The sequence below is a fragment of the Ctenocephalides felis genome, unplaced genomic scaffold (assembly GCF_003426905.1).
Source record: "Ctenocephalides felis isolate EL2017-DRISC unplaced genomic scaffold, ASM342690v1 CF-g0.4_SCAFFOLD_03572, whole genome shotgun sequence".
In the NCBI taxonomy this organism is placed as follows: Eukaryota; Metazoa; Arthropoda; class Insecta; order Siphonaptera; family Pulicidae; genus Ctenocephalides; species Ctenocephalides felis.
The window spans coordinates 28,446,531-28,469,585 of record NW_020539726.1 but is presented as its reverse complement, the minus strand read 5'-3'; the positions used below and the strand labels follow the sequence as shown (position 1 = coordinate 28,469,585).

At 30.8% G+C, this 23,055-nt stretch overlaps 1 protein-coding gene across 1 annotated transcript in view; it reads left to right on the top strand.

Moving 5' to 3' along the window:
* Positions 1–3,736: 3,736 nt before the first annotated feature.
* The window catches only part of LOC113388335 (serine/threonine-protein kinase pakG), a gene marked incomplete at its 5' end in the record, with an annotated part of 266,401 nt that continues 247,082 nt past the window's right edge, over positions 3,737–23,055 (top strand). The window contains 4 exon segments of the mRNA XM_026625724.1: positions 3,737–4,133; positions 6,606–6,791; positions 11,158–11,480; positions 11,559–12,043. Of these exon segments, the coding sequence (XP_026481509.1) occupies positions 3,737–4,133; positions 6,606–6,791; positions 11,158–11,480; positions 11,559–12,043 (1,391 nt within the window).

Here is a 23,055-nt window from a genome sequence, read left to right as displayed (position 1 = left end):
AAAAAAATTAAAAATATTCAATTTTCAAACCGTGTTATATCAAAACCGTGTAAAAAAAGACCGTGTAAAAACAGACTTAGGTGTAATTGGTTTGGTTTTTACAATACAATTGTTCAAAGTCAAATTCGTCCTTTGTGCACCGGCTACCACATTGAGAGCCAACAAAAAGAAAACATGATTGATCAAAATAAAATAGGTGATGTAATGTTTCCACAAGAAACTGGCAATATAACATAGCTATTCTATCCTAGAATTGGCCAATAAATATTATCTATCTATCAGGTTGACGCCACCTGTTCTAATTCGCGGTTACTCTGCCGTAGCTACTAGTGCGCTTTTAATAAGCAAGAACGAAACGGTTAGTTAAGAAAGATAGACTATACGTATAGTATCGCATGATAAATGTTTTGCTATTACGAGATACCTTCTACGGTTATGGTCACTGGTTACGCAGATAACTAATGGTTGTGTCTAAGATTTCAGAAACGCCCTGTTCAGGGTACCGTACATGAACAAGAAGATTCTGAATCAGAAGCCATGAAGATTGAATACGAGACGTATGAAGGAACAATTTTTTAGAAAAACTGCATAAGGTTTTTGCTACTTGATATCATTATCATCCACGCTTGACAGGGTCAACTTATTACTTTTGTTCACATTTATCTAGTTATTGCTATTATTCTAGTTATTTATCTAGATATGGCTGATTACACATATATTGCCCTCTACTTTAAATTTCAATTGTTTTTGCGAATATAATAGTGGTGGACCTTGAAGCCCTATCCTGCTCTACCTGGAATGAAGATGTTCACTATCTTATTTTTAATCTTAGGTTATCTATCTTGGACTCGAAGAAGTCAATACATATTTGCGATTTTTTACTAATTGTTATTCCTATTTATTTTTGTTTTTGTTGTGATATCAAAACATTGTTCTTTTCACATATAGACTACACATTATTGGTGTGATTAAACTTTTTTTTCAGTAAATGAAAATATAAGTTTTCTTTCAAACCTCCATTATTATGTATGTTTAACGCGCGCCTCAGCTCGGGAATATAATTATTGTAGATAATATTATAATAATACACAAGAAAACTCATTAAATACATGCCAGCTCGTGCCAACCTCCTGGCTAACTAGAAGACCATAGTAATCATTAGAGATTATGGTTAATGACATTTAACTAACAAAATATTTTAATGATATTATATTATTATATTATAATATGTATTTAGCTTCATTATGGTGATTTACTTAAATTATAGCAATTAGGAAAAAACAAGCAAAATCCAAGATTCTCATAAGTATAAAGTTACCGATGAAAGACGTCAGAAAACCTGATAGTATGATAACAACAGATCTAACTCATGATGTACAAATATGGATAGTTATGTAAAATTTATTATGTTTAAGTCTACAATAAATAGTTTTCTTCAGTTGTTTAAGTTTATAAATATAAAAAATTTAAGAGACCTTCTTGGTCCTTGTAATCTATGTACAGGATATTGTCGCAATACTACATTAACCGTCAATTACAATTTAATGGCCATTATGATTAACTCCACAACTAATAGCTTCGTTTTTCATTGTTCAATAATCAGTGTTCAGCTCATCAATTGCTAATTGCAATAAATTTAATAGATGAAAAACACACGTGGTCACGCATTCGTCCAACAATCATGCTAATCACAACATTTAATTACTTCATTAGCAATAATAGGAACAACTCTTATTGTTGTTTAGTAATGAAATTTAAAAAAAATTCAGATGTATGAGAATTACAACATTTTTTTCCAAATAAATGTCTGAGATATAATATAGAATAAATGAGCATGTAATACATGCTTTAAGTTGACAATAATACTGAATTATTTTCTCTCAATAATACTCTATTTGAAATAATAGAGAAATATGGTGCAATTTAAACTTGCAATGCTAAAATTAATGCAATAAAAATTACTAATTGTATGAAAATTGTAAATTTTTACTAATATATCATTAAGATATTCAAGTTTTCATGTTTTTGACTAATTTGTTTCTAAATTAGAGAGTAACTGTGTCACAAAATATTGCACTTAATTTGTATATTAATCATACATGTTACATATATAAGGAGATATTCATAAAATATGAAAAGCAAATTAGATACTAATAGTCTTGCAAACTTGAAATTTCTTAGAGAAATTTAATTAAAAATTTTATAATAGAGTTCTTAGATAAAATACCACCAAACTTTAATTTTAATGTCGAACTTTCTGCCCAATTAAATCACTTACCTGAAACCAAAAATTATAAATTCATGATACAACCATATTCGTTTTTTTATATTTATATTCTTTAATAACCTTAATCATATCATTAATAAATTAAATATTAAAAGAGTATTTGCTACAAGAGCAAAGATTATTATTAACCAAGTTAAAACAGATATTCCTGAAGAAAAATACATTGACGACAAAATATCATATATCAGGTATTAATAATAAATAATATAGGTATTAATAACTAAAATATTTTAAATCAGTAAATTTTCAGTAACTTTGCTTTTTGTGGAATGTACATGAAAAAAATAAATTTTAAAGACCAATTAACTGTTTGAATTTATGCTTTTGAATTTATAATAAATAGTTATGAAAATCAAAACTTCTCTATTAAAAAAACTAAAATATCCTATTAATCCTTAATCATTTCAAAACTGACACTAATATTTGATGTGCATAAGTCTAATGATCATTTTTGACCGCCAGGTGGCATTTTTTTAACTTTTTTTACTAGACCTGCTTTTATGAAAATTTGATCAGTTCTTCATCTTGTTAGTACAAGTAAAATGTTTTTTGAAATAATCAAATCGGGCGCTGCGTTCTCTTAAAAACTGAGTTAGCATTTTTGGCACTTTATGCCCCGTTTCTTCGAAACGGCTAGACCTGCCTTCGCCAAAAACTAATCAGGACGTCTCCGTATCAAATGTTCCCGAAATCGTCGACGAAAATTTGTATCCGCACACACACGCACACACACACGCGCACATACATTAACTTGTTCTAAGGTATGCCAAAATATTCAGAATTCTTTGAAACGTAAAGATATATAAAAATTTTCATTTTCGATTTTTTTGCGATTACTATAACTAAACCCTACGGGAAGTTAAAAATGAACTTCGTATGAGTTTTTTGTACAACTTTTATGTTGATTGGTTTGGCTGAGTATTTTTAAATATAAAAGTTTAGAAGTAATTAGATTATTTGTTGATTTGTGAATCAAAAAACTATTTAATTTCAACAAATTTTGCAGCTAATTTGTCAATGTTTTTTTATTTTCAAAAATTGTCACTCGGTTTTAATACTTTGCCTATGACGTCCATTTCAGAAGAAAATACTTTTTCTGAAAAATAACAATATGACCATATATCTTGTGATAGCAAATTCGCTGTATTTAAAGCAATGGCTGATAACACATCTTTTTCTTTTACTTTAAAATAGCATAAATAAACATGACATACTTTACTTGCTTTTGAGATAATGGTAGCGGACCTGTTTACCTGTGCACCTCGAAATCCTAATAATATTGATATTCATTGTCTATTGACAATTGCTGTTTGAAATCTCTGATATTCAGTAAGGTTTATTTTAAGAAAAAAAAATCTTCATTTAGAAACTTATTTGTTTAGTAATAAGACTAAATTTTGTGTGCCTTTTTATTCAATTTTATTATAATTTTATCTATTTTTTTTTCAGGTGACGGAGCCGAGAGCGAAAGTGCGGCAGGCGCGCTGCCGCCTAGCCTTCCCGCCGCCCCCGTGAGGGCGCGCGGCAAACGACGGACGAACCTCAACCACAGCAGCAACCATTCGACATCAATCCACCACCAACTTCAACATCAACAGAATCAGCATCAACTTTCAATTGCGTCTGGAGTCTCCCAGGCGGCACTTGTCACCCCCGCTAGCATGAACGGTGCTGCCGGAGCGGATCATCACATGAATAATAATAATAATAGTTTAAATAATAATAATAGCGGTGTTAATAATAATAATAACAGTAGCAGTCTGAATAATAATCACGCAGTGAAAAGTGAGAGGTTGAGTCCGGGCAGAGCGGCTTTGACGCCGGATAATCAGTCCAGTGCTAGCAGGTTAGTTGATAGAGATCTTTTGATATTGCTTAATTAAGATTTTACCTATAATGGTTGAAGACATATGTTCTCATAATTTCCAATGTTTGAAAAATACATTTTTTTAAAATAAATTTCGATTTTAGTTAAAAAAAGTTCGACTAATTTAAGAACTCTGAATTGCAGCTTTGAAAGTTTCATTTACATAAAGCGTATATTTAACATGGATTTTACAATTTTAAAACTGTTAACATTGAGTATAAATATTGTAATTAAAAAAAGGGTATAATTATATATTGATGATTTTTGGTGTTCCGGTAATTTTTATAGCGCAATAGATATTACTTGAGATAATTAAATTTTATCTTATTATTCCTTGAGCACCAATTAAAATTAAAATTAATGTTCTCCAATCATATGGGAAATTTACTGTTTCCTAGAATAATGTTAAATTTTTTTATCAAACCTATTTTCAAATATTGTTTTGATTCAGTTTAAATATTTGTAGATCAAGCAATTTTCTTATTGTATAAGACCAAATAAGTGCAAATAAACTTATGCCGAACCATATTAATTCAAATTTACCGCACCGTTTCTCCTGCGTTCTCGGTTGAAGTTTAAAGAAGTATAGATGATTTTTTTGCTTTTATATGAATTTGTTAAATGTAAATAATGCGTACTTTTACTGTTAGTTTAGTATAAAGAAAGTTGTTTGATTTTCCATCCCTCCAATATCGTCTTAGCGACAAGTAAACTCAGGCACTGTATTTTAAGTACAGCCCTGATTGATATAATTTTTTTATAATAAATTTTTTATAATATGTTTGTATATTGAAAACAATATTATTATAATTAGTTAATTTGGTTTTATTAAAATAATTTAAGTGAATAAATAAATTTAAATATTTAATATAAATGAAATTTGCTGAAAATGTAACAAATTTAAAATCTTAACAATTACAAAACGTTAAGAGCTTAAAAACTATAAAAATAATACTTAGCATATATCTGAAATGATCATTTAAATTATGTGCGTGATGCACTTCCATTAATGCGTATTAAACGGTGTTTGAGATGCATAAGACGCTAATCAAACACAAATGTTAACCCCGTTATGGATGTGCTAATGCATACTACTGACCGAAGCAAATATGATGATATACCTATGTACAACTAATTTTTTTATATAAATTTACTATGTAAATAAAACTCCCTTCATCATTGTAAAAATGCTTTTTTTGCTGTTTGCCGTGTACGGGGTGATAAGGGGCAAACAGGTCCAATGTATTATTTTTAATTTTAAAGGGATTTCACAAATTATTAGCTACATTATTTAACAAATGCAGAACATAAATTGGTAAGATTTTTTACAAAGATAACACTGTGTATAACTTGCAACTTAATTTCGTTTTTACTATTTTTATTGTTTTCACGTTTCCCAGGTAAAACGTTCAGTTGGTCCTTTTACCCCACCTACACGTGTAATCTGTAATAGAGGTTATATAAAAGAAACTGTTGAATCTAATTTAACAAGACAACTTATAAAACAATTAAATAACGTATTCACAAAAATTATATTATGGTTTCGTAACTTATAACGAGGGAAAATATTATTGTGGATTTGGATTTTGAAACATTGTCGTTTATCTTTCGTTAGCAACATTCATAAGAATTAAGTCGATGACTGGTTATACATCTCTACCTTCTATCTTCAAATATCGGTGTTAAAATGTTTTAATTATACCTGTTTTTGAGATATCGGTGGTGGAGATTTTTATGCGCCGACCTTTATGCCTCGCTCTATCCTATATGTATATATATTTTATTAGCAATAATTACCAAGTTTTAATTAAATGCACGTATAGTAATCAGCCTTACAATGTGCATGGACACACATATCCATCGTCATCGTGATCATATGAATAGTTATTTTCATCCATTTTTAACTATTTTGCACAAAGTGTGACAAACTTGCATTCGTGTATTTTCTTTACATTAACTTTAGGTTAATTATAAATATAAACCAATTATAAATTATAAACTAATTATATATATATGAGTTAATTAAATAATTGTATTAATATTGTTGATAGGTTTGTCACAAACAGTTGTTTTTTGTTAATTTAGTATGAAGAAAGATGTTTGATTTTCCATCCGTTTCCAAATAGACGATCAGATTTTTTCAGTGTTATTAAGCTCTTTTTTCGAATTGCTGGAATTTATTAGATTTTCAAGTAGAATTATGTTTTTTCTGTCATCTACTACGTCTTGTCGACTTTTTTTCATGAGCACAATATCTTGACGATTCCTGGTATTTTTCTCTTAATCACCCTTTAATAAATCGGTTTCATTTTATTCACACTAGAAACGGCTACCATTGGGTAATCTTCCTAAATAAATTATGTAATTATAACACATTATTTACTGAATATCTTTACTAAACAGCTCTTAATTTAAATCATAACTAAGAAAATGTACTTCGTTTCCTTTCAGGTCTCGGAGTGTAACACCATCCTCTTCGAGTTACCCAGGAACGCCGCCTCAGAACCCCCACGACCGCGGCCCCAGTCCTGCACAAACGCAAGCCACCATCAGACACATGGAGCAAGTCATGGGGCGAAACTGTTCAGACTTCATACGCAGCCTGGCTGCCAAATACAACAACTCAAATCCTAATGAGTGAGTTTGATTTTAAATAATATTTTTAATTTTAGATAGAACTGGTAATAGACATATATTAAGGTTTCATAAGGGCTTAATGGAAAAAAATCATATATTTCACGATATTTGCTAGGTACTAAAAATACACGTGATGTTGTGTGGGGAGGGGGAGTAATCTTATATATAAAAATGAATCGCAAAATGTGTTGGTAAGCGCATAACTCAACAACGCCTGAACCAATTTGGTCAATTCTTTTTTTAAAATGTTTGGCAAAATGTTTTAGAATGTTTAAAATGTCCAAGGATGGTTCTTACGGCAAGAAAAAATCGAATAATTGCCGGAGAAACCCTAAAAACAACCTTTTTCTTTTCCACATACAAACGTTTTCTAACTAAAACGTAGAATCAATTGGAGCTTTATTGCTATTAAAGTTCATATTAAATTACAAGCACTTACTGTATACTCCTTCTGAACGATTCTCCGGATTTTGATAAAACTTTCTGAAGATTGTTAAGGATGTGTGTGCAATATTGTAGAAATAAATGTAAAAAACTGCAAAAAACGACATGTTATTGTTTGCATTGAAAACAAATACAAACTATCATCTGCCAAAAATTTCAATTTACTTATGAACCTAGACAATATTAGAATATGTATAATATATTCATGATTATGAATAAGAAGAATGAAATATCTACATTATTATTACCAAAAAGCAGCTGAGATGTGCCATAAATTGAAATAATATAAGATACTGTATATCTATGGCAGATTGAATGATACACATATGAATAGGATATGACAAATTAATTTACTTAAAATATGAAATTAAGTATTAATCAAGGCCGGTCCTACCTTCAATGCAATGCATGCGAGAAATACGAGCGCACGTCTTAGGGGGCGCCAACACAAGATTCGGATAATTTCTTTGCATCTTTTACTAATCTCTCCACAATATTTTTAAAATTCGTAAGAATTTCACTTTATAACAACAAAGGGGAATACATGCAATTCGGCCCTCACGATTTCGATTAGGAGAAGTTTAAGATGCAATTTTGGATATCTTAAATAAAAAAAAAAAATTAATTTAATCCAACATGAAGTACCAGTGTTATGTTATGGTTATTATGGTTATGTTATACCGTTTAAAAGATTTCAATTTCCAATATAGTGTAGAAGTTGAGACTAATCATTTTATTTGAAGCAGTTCTACATTTAACATCGCTCATATTATAAATGTATATGCATTTTGGCGTGAAGAGTAATTTGAAAAACAATAATTATTATCTTTAGGTAAACGGTAAATATTATTATATTATATTAAAAAATTGTAGACATGGGTACGGGACAATGTCTGTTGGGTCATCTAGTTTTAAATATAAATTCTTGAAAATGTTATTAATGACGCCCCCTAAATTGCACATTGTTTGATTTGTTTCACGTTAACAATTTTTAATTTCTCGAGAACAACTTCTGAAACTATATTGCGAAACACATTTTATAATTTATTATCACAATCGCAACAATGCTCCATTTATTATACATAGGAGAAAAAAGCTGCTCAGCGCTGTAGCCATTCTACGTTCTCGATAATATAGCTTCGTTTTTGTTTTCCGATAGTAACTTCTAACTGTAACGCAGCTTGAAAATTAGATTTAATCGGCCTTCCGCAGTAATCTTGCGTATAGGTGCAGTTTGCCCCGAGGACAATAATGTGGTAACTATGCTACACTAAAGTCGGTGTTCTAGAAAAATGACTTTTAGAACACCGTGGTAATAGATTGAGAGCTGAAGAAGATAAATTACAAAGTTTTTGTAGTGCTATCAGAGAGAAAAGTTCAAATTTTTAAATTTTTTTTGAAAATTTTGAGCTTGTTAACTTCCTGAAGGAGAAGTTTATGTTTTAATAAAAAAAATCCGATTTGCTAATTTTATGTTTTCTCGACGTTTCAAGCCACTCTGAATCAAATGAGACCAAATTTGGAAAATGTTTGTGTGTGTGAAAGATTTTTTGTCGTAAATCGACGTTTTCTCAAAAACGGCTGGACCGATTTCAAAAGTTTAAAAGACATCCGATGTATCGCGATGAGTTCTAGCATTTATCAATTTTGCGCGACGATCAGCCAAGCCGTTTCTGTGTGAATAACAACAAAGTGAAATTTTTTTTGTCCACGTTTTAGCCCGCAGTTCTGAATCGATTTTGAAAATTCAAAAACCGTTCGAAAGATATTAGTTGGGAATCGTGCTGATGAGTTTTTGGTAGAGATTGGCTGGGCCGTTTTCTTGTAATAAAGTGTTGAAACAATTTATTTCGTCGATTTTTATTCTTTTTATTACGATAGATACCATAGTCTTCTAGATCATACTAAAACATTACGTCCCTACGACAACTCGTTTAGCTTTAAAAATTCTTCAAAGTTTGCAAAAATTAGTATCGTTTTTTTGGCATTTGGCATAAAATCAAAAACTGTTTGAAAGATATTAGTTGGGAATGATACTGATTAGTTTTCATGGTTGATTTAGTGGTTTTCATAGTTGATCATGGTCTTATAGAACTTACTGAAATATTACGGCCTTACGACAAATAGTTTAATTTCAAAAATTCATCAAAGTTTGAGAAATGAGTATTTGTTCTTTTGACATTTGTTTAAATTGAAATTAGACGATTTACTTGGTATAACGATAGAGTACTTGGCCTTAATGAACATACTAAACAATTAAAGTCCTACAAAAAACTAGCTCAATTATAAAATTTATTGATTTTTGAAAATTTGCTTTTAAAAAATACTCCGACCGGGTTGACGTGTTCGATTTTCAATAATGTGTAATAAATTCACTTCGAATACTTTTAACTACTCATAAATTAATTTATCTATCATTAAGTCGATCATTTACACAAATCGAGAAGTTCATTTAAAGCAAAATACCAATAACAACTAGTTTAAGTATATTCGATCTGAGTACCTCTATAACCGCGGGTCGAGCTTTAAACAATTCGACTATCTAAATTTTCAAACAATACAAAAAAAAAAAAAATTTCATGAAAGTGATTTTTTTTCTCGAAAAAATATTTTTTTCAAAATTTTCAAATTTTTTTAAAGCTTTTAAAAAATTTAAATTACGGAATGAGAATGTTCAGCAAATTGCCTTAAGGCACGATGCGATGCACCACTATTTTATTTTCATATTGAATCATAAACCTCAATTTTTCTTTCTGGATCTGCTGAAGGATCTCTATTTCGAATCACATATGTGTAGAGGCGGGCGTATTGCCCGATGTGTGCATGTATTATTATTGATAGTATGGCCTGATGCGGTGCTCTTAAACGGTTCGCCGCCATGTAATTACATCGGGGGCTCATCGCTAACGATATACATGTAAATGTGGCAACTCCCCATTGTAAGAGAATAATTGTCGGGTAGCAGTCGGTTCTATTCATGGTGCTAGATCGCTAGATCCTTGGAACAGGGTTGTCAAATGAGGAAATGAAAACTTTCAGATTATATTTTTATACAAACAACTATCTCACTTTGTTCACTAACATTACCAGCTAATTCATCATTGTAGAAATGTGTTTTCTGCTGTATTTCAAAATGGTCCATTTTATCACAAAGATGGGGTAAATTGAAAGGGGTAAATTCACAAATTGGGATTGGAATTTTACAAAATAATTGCTGTATTATTCGACTAATGCAAAACATAAATTTCATGGATGCATTTTTACAGCGATAACAGTGCTGATAACCCGGATCTGTTATTTCATCAGAAATATTCATCAGCAGAGGTCACTCTTGCAAAAAATGCTCTTTTAATAAAAGGGCTAATTTTATATTTTATCATATTATCTCTTATTTTGTTGTAAACTTTGTTGATACACTTATCCTGTGAATTTAGCTTTGTCATAGCTATATTTTTCTCAACCCTGTATTGATTAGATAATCTGATTTATGCACATGCATTCTATAAACTAAGCAATGACTATGATATTATCTGCAAGTGCGTAGTTTATGTTATAAGTGCAGCACTTACTGCTCATATACATCGAGCAGCTATTATAGAATGCGTTTTCTTTATTAGAGATGATAAAAAAACATCTAAGATTAACTGTTATGAATTGCTTTTGTAGGAGCTTATGTTTGATGTACTCCTCATAATTTAAATTTTTTACCATGCAATATAGTTTGTATACAGAGGTATTCCTAAAAACGATAGACGAGCTTCAAAATTCAATTGTGGTTCATATAGGCATCTCTTTTTTTCAGGAAATAATTTACACTTTGTCTATGGAATAATTTTGTCTATTTTTTAATATGTGATAAGTCTAATGCATAATATTTTTCTAATCAAAGATGATACTGATAAAATAAATTATTTTCTTCTAGTTACTTTGGAGCAGCAAGAAACGGCTTCCCAGCACTCGATCCTCGATTCGCAGGTCCACCGTTCAAAGGGTCACCATTTCCAGGTCTTCTTGCTCCGCTGTTACCCGGAGCAGCAAGTTCTGCTGCTGTCAGCGTTTCTCCTTCGACATCTGCCACAAGTCAACGCGGTAGTCCGACACAACAAACGCTGGCGGCTACAGCTGTAGCTGCAACGGCTGCAGCAGCAGCAGCCCAAAGAGAAAGGCCGCTGGCTGCTGATTCGCCGCCGAAACGAACGGGCGAGACTGGGCCATCGATGTATCCTGGATTTCCGTTTCCACCAGGTAATAATTGAATATAATATGCAAGGTTTTTTCTGGCATTGAAGTGTAATGTGATTTAATTTTTTTTTATTTTTGTAGGTTCTATGTTTCAACCTCTAATCGACATGAGCAGTACGCAAGCTCTCGTACAAATGATGCGAGCTGCCAAAGAAGACCAAATGCAAACGCTGCTTAAAAACCCATCATCTCTGTCGCCGTCGGCAGCCACTACAATTCTTCACAGTCCTCCAACCTCGTCGCTTAATATTCCAAATACCAACTCCAATGCGTCATCTCTGGGGGGCCTGCCAACATCGGCAGTTGCTCCTTTAACAAAACGTTCGTCTACTGATAGTCATCCTTTAGATTTGAGTTCGGCGAATTTGGCAAAGAGGCCAAAAATGACCGATAGGATAGCAGGGAGTACGAAATCCTCGGCCGAAGTATCGCCTTCGATGCCTGCGGCGCAGAATAGGTGTCCGGGGCCACCTCATTGTGAAGGCGATGTTGAACTGGCTTCGTGGGGCGTGGAAGACGTCTGCAATTTTGTTGCTGGGATTGATATCTGCGCGGAATATTCACAGGTCAGTGACGATTTTGATTTATTAATTATATATTTAGAATTTTTTGCCTATTGATATCCTAATCTTTGATAATAACTATCAAAATTGACTTGCCTCTATTGTAGAGTCATGAATTTTAGGTCACATTTAAATCATCGTAAAAAATGACATTTTTTTACTAAATTAGCTGATTTTATGTTTTCTCGACGTTTCAATCCATTCTGAATCGAATCAGACCCAATTTGGATAATTTTTTTTTGTATGGAAATGCCTTTATGCATCCCAGACTGGTCTCTTGTCTGAGTATGTCAGACACAATACCGCCTGTGTATAATACCGACTAAAACCTTTGCTTTGCCCTTGTCTCTGATCCCTACAGAAACCGCCGTTAGGCACTACTTTGTGGGGGTAGGATCTAGAATGTTTTCAATCTTGCACTGATTTTATACTTATTTTTTATATGAGCGAAGTCCCACTCGCTCTTTCTCTTTCCATAGATCGCAGGTCAATTAGCACTTCTCTCGCAAATTTATGGAAAAAATATGTTTGTGTATGTGAAGATTTCTTACCTTACATCGACGTTTGTTTTTTAATTTAAAACGTTTCTCAGTTTTGTGCGACGATCTGCCGAACCGTTTTTAGCAATCAAGAGAAAAGTGAAAAATCCTCGTTTTACATTAAAAAATTCTGACTCTATTTTAAAAATTCAAAACTATTTGAAAGATATTTGGGAAATTATTAATTAAATTATACAGCCCTACGGCAAGTAGTTTAATTTTAAAAATGTATCAAAGTTTGGAAGAAAATAATGTCAAGAGTTGTGTCAAAAGTCGCTTTGGGATGTAATAAGACAAAACTTTTTTGAGTTGCTCGATTTTTTTAAAAATAGTAAAAATTGAAATTTGGGGATGAGGATAGTATATGCTCGCAAGAGTCTATAAAGAAGATTCTCTGAGAAATTTAAGTTAATCGTTTTAGTAGAACTCGAGAAATCATTTGCATCCAATAGAAAAAAAAAACTGTTTTTAGAAAACCTCATGGGCAAACAATTGTATCTGCGAAAATTATTCAAAATTTATAATATCCTCTTGTACACATATTCTTGGGTAGTTAAACTTTAAAAATATTTAAAATACAGAAAATATTTTTTTTTTAATTTTTACAATTGAATTTTCCCTTAACTCTTACTTTGGCATGAATACTTAAAGTTTTTAATTTTATACGAAAACAATGAAGAATGAGCGATTTGTTACACTTTTTTGTACCTAGTTGAAGCAGACTAAATGTTGCAAAAAATATAAATTAATGATCATATAATTTTTTTTATAGACAATATTAAAACATTCAATGTTTTCACAAAAAGTCCAAAAAATTTATTTATTCTTTAACAGACAAAATACATGTATTATAAGAATAATTACAATTTGACTTACCATTCCACATATAATATTTCTCTATAATACACATATAGTCAATGGCTCGTAATCTAAATTATTGATTGAGGCACCTAGAACAATCTACAATATAAAATAATTACAGTTTGTAATAATGGTCTAGTTTGTATTAAACATTTTGATTACAAAAGTGTAATATATGTTAGAGGCAAAATAATAGCAGTACAAGGCAATAACTAACATGATACTATAAACGGTAGTTAGTTGTTAGTATATCGATTTATATCTATAGATACTTATTAAGTTCTATTTTAATAAAAATTGTGCAAGGAGAACTATTAACTATTAATATTGATTGTAGGCTTACGTAGTTGGAAGATTCAGTAGTAAATCTTAATTTTTATATTAATTTTATAACTTGCTATTTTGTTACTTCACAATTTATATTGTTATCATGTACATTTTTGATAGCTTTTTTTTAACAATCAGGAATACATAAAAGTTCTACTAGTTAATAAAAAAAAAAGTCTTGAAAAAAAATTTTTTTTTAAAGGCAATTGTTTCATTAACACAAACAAAGAGTTTTTTAATCATTCAAATCGGATGCTTAGTTTTCTCAAAAACTGCAATTTTTTGCATATTTAGCTTCGTACCTCCGAAATGGCTGGACCTGCCTTTGCCAAAAACTAATCAGCACATCTTTCTATCGATAGGAATCGAATGTTTTATGAATCATTCAAATCGGTTGAGTTTCTGAGGTGTGCCAAAATGTTCAGAAACCTTCAAAACGTCGAGAAATTCCAAAATTTTCATTTTCGATTTTCAGAAGTTAAAAAAACGAAAAACAAAATATATTTTTTAAAACGAAATGAACTAGAATTCTTTGCAATTTATTTTCTTGTATTGAATTTTTCTTACCACTTCTCTTTCGCATTTTATCTTAAAGTTAAATTAGAGATTTGCTTATCTGTTTAATCTTTACCCGAGAAGAATAAGGTCCACAACCACATGTCACAACCGTACCCAAGGCCCAATTTCGAAAACAAATAATCATTATGATCGAACTTAATTATCTAAGCCACCCAGTTTCCCCTACTATATAAAAGCAATGTATATATAAAATACAGAAAAGCGGTTCAGCTATCAATAATAATGATTCATAATAATTAATTCGCCTAGTAATAAATTTAAAAGTGTATTAATGCTTTCGCAACGGAGAAGTACCTGCTTCTACTTCTACTATACTTTAAGATCATGTACAGTCGATCTCTTTGTAATAACAGTAAGCAAAGATAATGCCCGAGATGGTTTGATCAGTTATTCATTATCCGTATAATTAAAATCTTCGTAGGATGAACGAAAAAAAAAATCGAAACGTTAGCTCGGTAGCTGCCTATAAGATCATCGCTCTTCGTAAAACGAGGGCTGACCAAAATAATTACCACCGATATCTCAAAAACAAGTGAAGTTAAAAATTTTTTTAACAACAATATGGTAAAATGAAAAATTCCTTTAAAATTTAAAGTAAGATCTGTTTTCTCGTTGGCCGTTGCATTTTATCCTGTTCATGGGGTAAAAAGGAGCAGATTTTTGAATGAAAAATAGCAAAAAAACACTATTCTACAATATTAGCTAGGAGTTTTACTGAACATAGTCAGATAGTTGTTTGATATGTATTATTTGTAGTGATATAGTCAGTTTATTTTCCACAATATAATTGCTCGAAATCAAATTGTACCTTTGTGCCCCGTCTTACCCTATATTATATTTTTTCCATAACTATTAAAAAAAACTAACAATATGTTAACTTCGTTCGTTGAGAGACAAGTAGCGACGTATAATAATAATAATAAATGGTAGTCTAACGGAAGCCCGTTGCCCGAAGGCAGGTTCATGGTGTGACAGCCACCACAGATAAATGATTCTCTTTAACCTATTACCAATATTCCCCTTCCCCATTTTTTTAATTTTTTTTATTTGACATATTTATAGTGAGTCACTGAAAATATCTCTAATAGTGACATATATAGAGATGAATATTGATTATTGTAGAGAGTGTAATTAGAGACAATAAACGAGTAATTAGAGATGAGGTGTATTAATAGAGTCCAACAAAGTTAACAAATTCATAATTACCTTCACAAACTTGTACTGGACTATGGAACTGAAAAATTGTTTTTTTTTGTTATAATTTATTTTTGTTAATCAAGGCTTTAATGCCTTATTTACCAAATTGATAGGTGGAAAAAATAATACAAAATTTGATTTTGTATTACAATTTTATGTATTATGTGATATAATGATAATTTTATGTATTATGTGATATCATTTTAATGCAATTGTTATAAAATTCTTGGAAGTAAGCAAATCTATACAAAACAAATTTTAGAATTTTAATTACAAAATTCTGAACTCAAAATTTTATGCGATTTTTTTTAAAGGCCGTGAAAATGGCAAACAATATTTATTCAATATATTTTGTAGAAGTTAGTAAGTGGTGTTATGAGAATATGAAAAAAAAATAAAATTAATAAATAGTCAAAATGTTTTAATTCTGGAATCAGGAGATCTCAAAAAATTTACACCTGACCATACCTAAGATTTTAGCCCTCCAAATAATCTGAGAAAAATATATTCAAAGAGGTCAAAAGAAAATCATTTTTCACAAAATATTTGATTGGCTAAAAAAAAGTTAGAACATTTTTTTGAAATTTTCGATTTAAAAAAAAAAAATGTATAAATTGAAATTTGAAGTAAACTGTATTTCATGCTAAAGTAAAGTTTATAAAGAAAATTTAAGGAAAATCATTTTTTACAAAATATTTGACAGTCCAAAGAAAAAAAATTGTACAACTATTTTTGATATTCTTGATTTTTTTTAAAAGTAGTAAAAATCATTTGTAGCTAGCTTTATAGCTAGAGAAAAGTCTATAAAGAAAATTCTGGGAAAATCATTTTTCACAAAATATTTGACTGTCTGAAGATAAAAAATTTGAACTGTTTTTGATATTTACGAATTATTTAAAAATAATAAAAATCGGGATTTATTGTTGACTGTATTTCATGCTGAAAAAAAATCTATAAAGAAAGTTCTGTAAAAGTTTCAAGCTAAATAGTTTAGTAGAAGTTGAGAAATCGTATCGCAAAAACAGTTTAGAGAAAAATGCATTTAAAGTTTCGGACAGGAAATATTTTGTGGTCAATCAGCAGTATCTCCGAAGATAATTTGGATTCTTAAAAAGCCTCTTGCACACACATTCTTGAACAGTAAAATTTTGAAAATAAAGAAATCGATGTTTATAAATTTTAGAGTAGAAATTTAGAGTAGATTAAGCGAGGTACCCTTAACTTAGTCCTACCAAATTTCTCATTTTAAGCTAGTCATTATTTTAATTGAATAAATATTTTAATACCGTCATTATCTATTAAATGTATAAACAGGGTAATATGTATTAAGTACAAGTAAAATGAATTTCAAAAATTTTCTTTTACAAACTTCTACCTTTGACCAGATGTCGGTCTACCAGTATGCGCCTTCCGTCTTACGAAATCGCCATGGCTCATTGCTGATATTAATCGCTACTGCGAGAGATGCTGTAATTACACATTTTCATCTTTACATGTTGTTAGTCAGTCTGATACAACCACCAAGGATATATTTTTAGTCAAGGTGCTCGAGAAATTTTAATCAAAATAACATAGAACGCTGAACTTAATCAGCACGAATGAAATGATATTCGAGAGAAGGTAAAGAGAGGCATAGTTATTTTATTGGGATTTTAGATCTACAGGGAAGGAATGATATTAATGAAAATTTGAAATTAGTTGATATTAATATAGCAAACTTAAATTTTATGATGGCACAAGTTTATCTGAAATGACGGACCTACACACTTCTGTTCACTGTGTCATCCTGCGGGACAGTAGCTCCATTTTTTTAAGATATGCTAAAATGTTCGGAAATCTCCGAAACGTGAAGATATCCAAAAAATTTCATTTTCGATTTTGGCCCATTTCTATAACATACCCTACGGGAAGTTAATAATATTTTAATGTCGTTCAAGATCCTATAGAAAAACGTTTGTATATTATTTTCTTGAGCCGCCGCCTCACTAAAAGTCGATCTATAGAGAGCAATTTCTTCGTAAGTTACTATGCAATAATAAAGCTTCTATTATTACCGTATTAAAGCTCTCTCCTCTGACAGGAAATAATTTGTGCTTGCGTTTAGTTCTGGATTGAATGCTATGGCGATTATAGAATATTAATAAATTGCACTGGAGGCTTCCGTTTCTTATACGCCGACATTATTATTTGCCAAATAGAAGAAGAAGAATTATGTTTCTTGTATAAGTACAATAGGTCTGGATAATTTTTTTGTGTTTGAGAAATGCCTTTCTTAGGCTGGAGTCAGATAATATTTTTAACAATAGAACAATATTGTTTTAACAACTAGGCGGGCTTTGAAATCCGAGGGTAAAAAGTTCCACCACTATTTTCTCGAAAACAAGTGAAGTATATTTTCTTAGACAGACATCATCGACATCATAGAAGTGATTGTAATCCTAACCATTTTTTTAATTATATCTATTTCTTATTTGTTTTTAAAAACTTTAACCTAGACATTTCTTATTGCATGCCGCTTATTAACGTTTCCACGATATAATTGTGTCTAATTTAAAGTTATACGAGTAATTTTAAATAGTTGACCCCTTGACATTCATAATAAATATCAGCGAATCAATTACAACGTCCCATATATATAATAATACTATGCTTTTCTATTGTGGTAGACGTAACTTATAATACAAGTCTTATAAATAACTTATGAAATGATCTTATGACTTTTGTCTGCTCAGGGGTCACACTTGTGGGTCAAAATTATGGTGTCAGTCAATGCAACAGAAGAATAATAAAGTATGTATACAAGAGAGTTTGGACTAGAGAAATCGTATTATTATTCGAAGGCATATACATAATAGTATATTATTGTTAAAAACTAAACCACGTATCATAAAGTGTATATTTTTTTACTAAAAAAGATACTCATATAAAACCAGTTGTAAAAATTTTTTGGGTAAAGAGTGATATTTTTATAAACTAAATAATTGATAACAATGATATGATTTGAAAATAATTAATACAATCGATGCACGTGATGTATAACTATGGATATAATACAAAGTAAGGGATGAATAATCAAACATACTGCGTAGTTTGTATAGAAACCGTTAGTAATGAAGAATAATATCAATGCATGTGCATGGGTGCACAAAAAGTTGTAGAAATGCACATTAACAATTAGAATAATACAATTTGTTATTGGTAAAAATCTTGAAAGTGGTGTATAAATCCTTATATTGGAATTTTAGCCAGATTTTTATTATATATTTTAAAATGATGTTTTACACCAGTTAGTTGAAAAAATTTAACTTTATTTAGTGTCAAATGCCTAAGTAGCAAGTAATTTCCACCATGGCGTGTGAGAAATATAGGTTCTCTCCAACTCCAACGTAACAATAACATAACAGCAGTTCGCGATTGTATAATTGTTTGACAGACGCTCGCTCATTGTCACATTTACAACACAAATACAAGAACATTAACTGTAAGAAGTACAAATCTCGATGTACATATGTATATTTTCCATACATATATATGAGTCTTTTATAGAAAGGTCTCGATGTTAGGTCACGAGCCCCGCTTCGTAATTAGTAGTTTGCTAGCGTGACGTCCGTAATACGTTTAGACGGAAAGCTGGGGAGAATTATGCTAAATGCATTAAACAACGGTTGATAACATAAGTAGAAAATTTGTATTTTTATAGCAAAGGAAATACATTCACTTATGCCAAGCTTACATTACATCTGAGTATATTGGACTCGTATTAATAACAAGTGTGGCGTTCAAGTCAGCCTTGACATCCAAAGAGAACAAAACATTATTCTATGACTTATGAAAATATATTTGTAAACAATATTTTTTCATAAACAATATTGGGAATGGTCTATTATAAATTAATACATTTTCACATTGGTAACTAATGACAACGAAACGATCATCAAGAATAACAAGTACAATTGTTGGATCTTAAATTTTATGATAATTACTAGTGCAATTATTAGCTCTGACCACTGGTCTTTTGTTGGCCTACTTATACAGTAAGCCCAGTCTTCAGGTCAATTCGGGCTAGCCCTGATTTGCTATCCAGTATGCCTAGACCTCGGTTCACAGCAGGCCAATAACTAGCTCTGACCACTAGCCTTCCACCAGCCTACCTATGCAGTACACCAAGGTCTCAGGTCACAGCGAATTAGAGAGCAGTAGTACCATTTGCACAAAAATACAAGAAGATAGCACCACATATACAACTCTCAACAAAACGCATCGTGTTTCCGTTCAATCAATTTATTTTATACAGTCGGAAATAAATAATTATAAATTAATACACTTCCAGACTACTAAAGTTTCAGGTGAGAATCTTCCGAGGCGTTTTCTTGTAATTAACTTTTGAAAAAAAAATTTAAGCCGATTTTTATGGAACTTTTTTTGGCGATATATATCATGGTCTTATAGAACTTACTGAAATATTACGGCTTTACGAAGGGTAGTTTAATTTTAGAAATTTTTTACGTTTATTAAAATTAAAATTAGACGATTCACTTGGTATAACGATAGAGTACTTGCTCTTAATGAACATACTAAATCATTCAAGATTTACGGAAACTGGTTCAATTATAAAAATTGTTGATTTTTGAAAATTTGCTTTTAGAAAATACTCCGAGTTAACGTGTTTGTTCGCTTTCAATTATGTGTAATAAATCCACTCGTATTACTTTTAATTACTCATAAATTAATTTGTTTTTCATTGATTAAGTCGACTCTTTACACATATCGGGAAGTTCATGTAAATTGCCTCAAGGCAAAATACCAATACCAACTAGTTAGCATTTATTTAATTTGATTTATTGGTACTGTACAATATATAAGAAATTATTTTGAGGCCTTAGATTTAATGTAAAAAAATATCACTTTTGATAATAAAATAGAAAAGGCATAGGAGAGCAAATGCATTTTTAAGAAGAATCTTAGCCTATTTGCACTATTTACTACTATTTATTTTTTTATTCATTTAGCAAATAGTAAATAGCAAAAAAGCTTTAAGAACATTTTTACAGTAAGTAGTAACTTCTAAGAAACAAATCACAAATTTTTCTTAAAGGATTTTAAGGGGTTATCCAGTTTCTATACTTTTTGTAATCCTCTAAAATCATGGGGTGTCAGGTGCTTAAATTTGGTTTTTGATTTCATAATTTTTTTTCTCATTAGCTCTTGATCTACCAAGTGTTTATTCATTCTCTTGTCAAGAGTATTGTTATTAGTCACACGATGAAGACCTCTTTGGTCTCGTCATGACCTTACAATGAGTTCGCGGCCGCCACGCCATCCAAGCCAATACGACATAATATATTGTTATGAAACGACAAACGACGCCTTGTTGTTTAGAATTTGAAAGACCAAAGACGAACTATCGTACGTGATGGACTCTTTACGAATCGAACTTTTATTGTTTCAATAAAGTCAATAGTTCACTGTGAATATGAGTCTTGAAAAAAATACTTTTCTTGGTTAAAGCTAAGAAGTGAATATTATTGTTATGCAAATGGGAACGTTGATTATGTTCGAAAATTAAAATTTCGGATATTCATTAAAAGACATTAGGAAGATATTTTTATGCATTACAGAAAAAATCGTGGTACTGCCCAATAAAAATAATCTAGTATTAACTAATTTTTACGCAATACTTAGAATACTTAAAAAATATTTGTTTTTACTTAATAGCAATACATCTAATGAAATACTTAAAACTTTCTAAATATATGAGTGTATATATAAACTTTGATATTTGAATCAACATATATTCATCAGTTTCATATCTCACAAATATAGATGACTCTTATAAAATGTGGGAGAGATAATTATTTTGTATTAAAATGAATGACTTAGAGTGCAATCTACAACATTTTCAGACTGTCTACGACATTTTCAGACCGTCTATGAAATTTTCAGGCAGGTCTACGACACTTTCAGACAGGTCTACGACATTTTCAGACTGTCTACAAACTTTTCAAACTGTCTACGAACTTTTCAAACTGCCTAAGACATGTTCAAACAGGTCTACGACATTTTTAGGCTGACTAAGGCATCTTCAGGCTGACTAAGACTTTTTCATATTGTCTATTCCCAGGTAAGCCTACGACATTTTCAGGCAAGCCTACGACATTTTCAGGCAAGCCTACGACATTTTCAGGCAAGCCTACGACATTTTCAGGCAAGCCTACGACATTTTCAGGCAAGCCTACGACATTTTCAGGCAAGCCTACGACATTTTCAGGCAAGCCTACGACATTTTCAGACAAGCCTACGACATTTCAGACTGTCAACGCCTTTTTAGGCAATTCTACGACATATTCAGACAAGTCTACGACATATTCAGACAAGTCTACGACATTATCAGATAAGGCTACGACATTTTCAGATAAGGCTACGACATTTTCAGATAAGGCTACGTCATTTTCAGGGATGCCTACGACATTTTCAGGCAAGCCTACGACATTTTCAGGCAAGCCTACGACATTTTCAGGCAAGCCTACGACATTTTCAGACAAGCCTACGACATTTCAGACTGTCAAACGCCTTTTTAGGCAATTCTACGACATATTCAGACAAGTCTACGACATATTCAGACAAGTCTACGACATTATCAGATAAGGCTACGACATTTTCAGATAAGGCTACGACATTTTCAGATAAGGCTACGTCATTTTCAGGGATGCCTACGACATTTTCAGGCAAGCCTACGACATTTTCAGGCAAGCCTACGACATTTTCAGAACCTCCACGACATTTTTAGACAAATCCTACGACATTTTTAGACAGATCTACGAAATTTTCAGACTGGTAACTGTGATAGCTTCAGGAAGAATATAGTATATATTTTGAAAATTCAGAAATTAAGTTATAAAACCATTTTAAATAATTAATTTTCGTATCGAATTTTTTTGTTTACAAAATTTGATAATTAAAAACAAACACTATTTTATTTAATAATATTTTATTTTGATTCTTATAGTCATGTTTATCAACAATAATAATTAAATACAATACTAATTGCTGACAAATAACATAAATTAGGAAAAAAAAATCCGTTATGATTTAAATTTTGAAAAACAAATGGCATAAAATATATGCATGTAATATGTACATACCTATATGTATTAACTGAACTGTCGTATTCGGACTTAATAATAATCTTTTGAGCTTTGTAAACGCAATATAATCTGACATTGGATTGATCAAATAGAAGTACAGGCTTCATCCAAAGAAATGGCCCCAATCCGTCGGATCCGGTAAATTAAGTGCACGAATGGAAGGATCTGTAATAAAATATCAATTACAAAAATTATGATAATCATATATTTTGTGTTAATTGCACAAAATTAATATTTGATAGTTTTATGAAGCACTCTGAAAATATTTTTTATTTCAAATTGAATGAAAATTAAGATAAAATATTTATGATCAACTTCAATATTGAATACTAAGTATTAGTAACCTTTGTATGCTAAAAAAAAATTA